Source organism: Penaeus vannamei, chromosome 18, assembly GCF_042767895.1.
Source record: "Penaeus vannamei isolate JL-2024 chromosome 18, ASM4276789v1, whole genome shotgun sequence".
NCBI lineage: Eukaryota > Metazoa > Arthropoda > Malacostraca > Decapoda > Penaeidae > Penaeus > Penaeus vannamei.
Window position 1 is genome coordinate 4,012,037 of NC_091566.1, and position 2,500 is coordinate 4,014,536.

The 2,500-nt window shown below is 55.7% G+C and overlaps 1 protein-coding gene across 1 annotated transcript in view; it reads right to left on the reverse strand.

The window, feature by feature from the left end:
• The window catches only part of LOC138864753 (uncharacterized protein DKFZp434B061-like), a 15,500-nt gene that overhangs the window by 10,319 nt on the left and 2,681 nt on the right, over positions 1 to 2,500 (reverse strand). The window contains exons 2-5 of the mRNA XM_070133327.1: positions 2,458 to 2,500; positions 1,518 to 2,128; positions 982 to 1,195; positions 58 to 500 (exon numbers count right to left, since the gene is read on the reverse strand). The exon at positions 2,458 to 2,500 is cut by the window's right edge and continues 68 nt beyond it. Coding sequence (XP_069989428.1) covers positions 58 to 500; positions 982 to 1,195; positions 1,518 to 2,128; positions 2,458 to 2,500 — 1,311 coding nt within the window. The remainder of the gene's footprint in view (positions 1 to 57; positions 501 to 981; positions 1,196 to 1,517; positions 2,129 to 2,457) is intronic.

Here is a 2,500-nt window from a genome sequence, read left to right on the forward strand (position 1 = left end):
CGAGGGGAAAGCTCTTGAGGGGAAAGCTCTTGAGGGGAAAGCTCTTGAGGGGAAAGCTCTTGAGGGGAAAGCTCTCGAGGGGAAAGCTCTTGAGGGGAAAGCTCTTGAGGGGAAAGCTCTTGAGGGAAAGCTCTGAGGGAAAGCTCTCTTGAGGGGAAAGCTCTTGAGGGGAAAGCTCTCGAGGGGAAAGCTCTCGAGGGGAAAGCTCTTGAGGGGAAAGCTCTTGAGGGGAAAGCTCTTAAGGGGAGAGCTCTTGAGGGGAAAGCTCTCGAGGGGAAAGCTCTCGAGGGGAAGCTCTCGAGGGGAAAGCTCTTGAGGGGAAAGCTCTCGAGGGGAAAGCTCTCGAGGGGAAAGCTCTTGAGGGGAAAGCTCGAGGGAAAGCTCTCTCGAGGGGAAAGCTCTTGAGGGGAAAGCTCTTGAGGAAAGCTCTCGAGGGAAAGCTCTGAGGGGAAAGCCTTCGAGGGAAAGCTCTTGAGGGGAAAGCTCTTGAGGGGAAAGCTCTTGAGGGGAAAGCTCTTGAGGGAAAGCTCTCGAGGGAAAGCTCTCGAGGGAAAGCTCTTGAGGGAAAGCTCTCGAGGGAAAGCTCTCGAGGGGGAAAGCTCTTGAGGGGAAAGCTCCTCGAGGGGAAAGCTCTTGAGGGGAAAGCTCTCGAGGGGAAAGCTCTCGGAGGAAAGCTCTTGAGGGGAAAGCTCTCGAGGGAAAGCTCTTGAGGGGAAAGCTCTTGAGGGGAAAGCTCTTGAGGGGAAAGCTCTGAGGGGAAAGCTCTTGAGGGGAAAGCCTTCCGAGGGGAAAGCCTCGAGGGGAAAGCTCTCGAGGGGAAAGCTCTCGAGGGGAAAGCTCTCGAGGGGGAAAGCTCTCGAGGGGAAAGCTCTTGAGGGGAAAGCTCTCGAGGAAAGCTCTTGAGGGAAAGCTCTTGAGGGGAAAGCTCGAGGGGAAAGCTCTCGAGGAAAGCTCTTGAGGGGAAAGCTCTTGAGGGAAAGCTCTCGAGGAAAGCTCTCGAGGGGAAAGCTCTCGAGGGGAAAGCTCTCGAGGGAAGCTCTCGAGGAAAATGCTCTTGAGGGAAAGCTCTCGAGGGAAAGCTCTCTTGAGGGGAAAGCTCTTGAGGGAAAGCTCTCGAGGAAAGCTCTCGAGGGAAAGCACTGAGGAAAGCTCTCGAGGGGAAAGCTCTTGAGGGAAAGCTCTCGAGGGGAAAGCTCTTGAGGGAAAGCTCTTGAGGGGAAAGCTCTTGAGGGGAAAGCTCTTGAGGGGAAAGCTCTCGAGGGGAAAGCTCTTGAGGGGAAAGCTCTTGAGGGGAAAGCTCTTGAGGGGAAAGCTCTCGAGGGGATAGCTCTTGAGGGGAAAGCTCTCGAGGGGAAAGCTCTCGAGGGGAAAGCTCTCGAGGGAAAGCTCTCGAGGAAAGCTCTCGAGGGAAAGCTCTCGAGGGGAAAGCTCTTCGAGGGGAAAGCTCTTGGGGAAAGCTCTTGAGGGGAAAGCTCTTGAGGGGAAAGCTCTCGAGGGAAAGCTCTTAAGGAAAGCGCCGAGGGGAAAGCTCTTGAGGGGAAAGCTCTTGAGGGGAAAGCTCTTGAGGGGAAAGCTCTCGAGGGGGAAGCTCTTGAGGGAAGCTCTTAAGGGAGGAGCTCTTGAGGAAAGCTCTTGAGGAAAGCTCTCGAGGAAAGCTCTTGAGGGAAAGCTCTTGAGGGAAAGCTCTTGAGGGGAAAGCCTCTTGAGGGGAAAGCTCTTGAGGGAAAGCTAGCTCTCGAGGGAAAGCTCTTGAGGGGAAAGCTCTCGAGGGAAGCTCTTGAGGAAAGCCTCGAGGGAAAGCTCTTGAGGGGAAAGCTCTTGAGGAAAGCTCTTGAGGGAAAGCTCTCGAGGGGAAAGCTCTTGAGGAAAGCTCTCGAGGGGAAAAAGCTCTTGAGAGCTCTTGAGGGGAAAGCTCTCGAGGGGAAAGCTCTTGAGGGGAAAGCTCTTGAGGGAAAGCTCTCGAGGGGAAAGCTCTTGAGGGGAAAGCTCTTGAGGGAAAGCTCTCGAGGGAAAGCCTCTTGAGGGAAAGCTCTCGAGGGGAAAGCTCTTGAAAGCTCGAGGGAAAGCTCTTGAGGGGAAAGCTCTTGAGGGGAAAGCTCTTGAGGGGAAAGCTCTCGAGGGGAAAGCTCTTGAGGGGAAAGCTCTCGAGGGGAAAGCTCTCGAGGGGAAAGCTCTCGAGGGGAAAGCTCTCGAGGGGAAAGCTCTCGAGGGGAAAGCTCTCGAGGGGAAAGCTCTTGAGGGGAAAGCTCTCGAGGGGAAAGCTCTCGAGGGGAAAGCTCTCGAGGGGAAAGCTCTCGAGGGGAAAGCTCTCGAGGGGAAAGCTCTCGAGGGGAAAGCTCTCGAGGGGAAAGCTCTCGAGGGGAAAGCTCTCGAGGGGAAAGCTCTCGAGGGGAAAGCTCTTGAGGGGAAAGCTCTCGAGGGGAAAGCTCTCGAGGGGAAAGCTCTTGAGGGGAAAGCTCTCGAGGGGAAAGCTCTCGAGGGGAAAGCTCTCGAGGGGAAA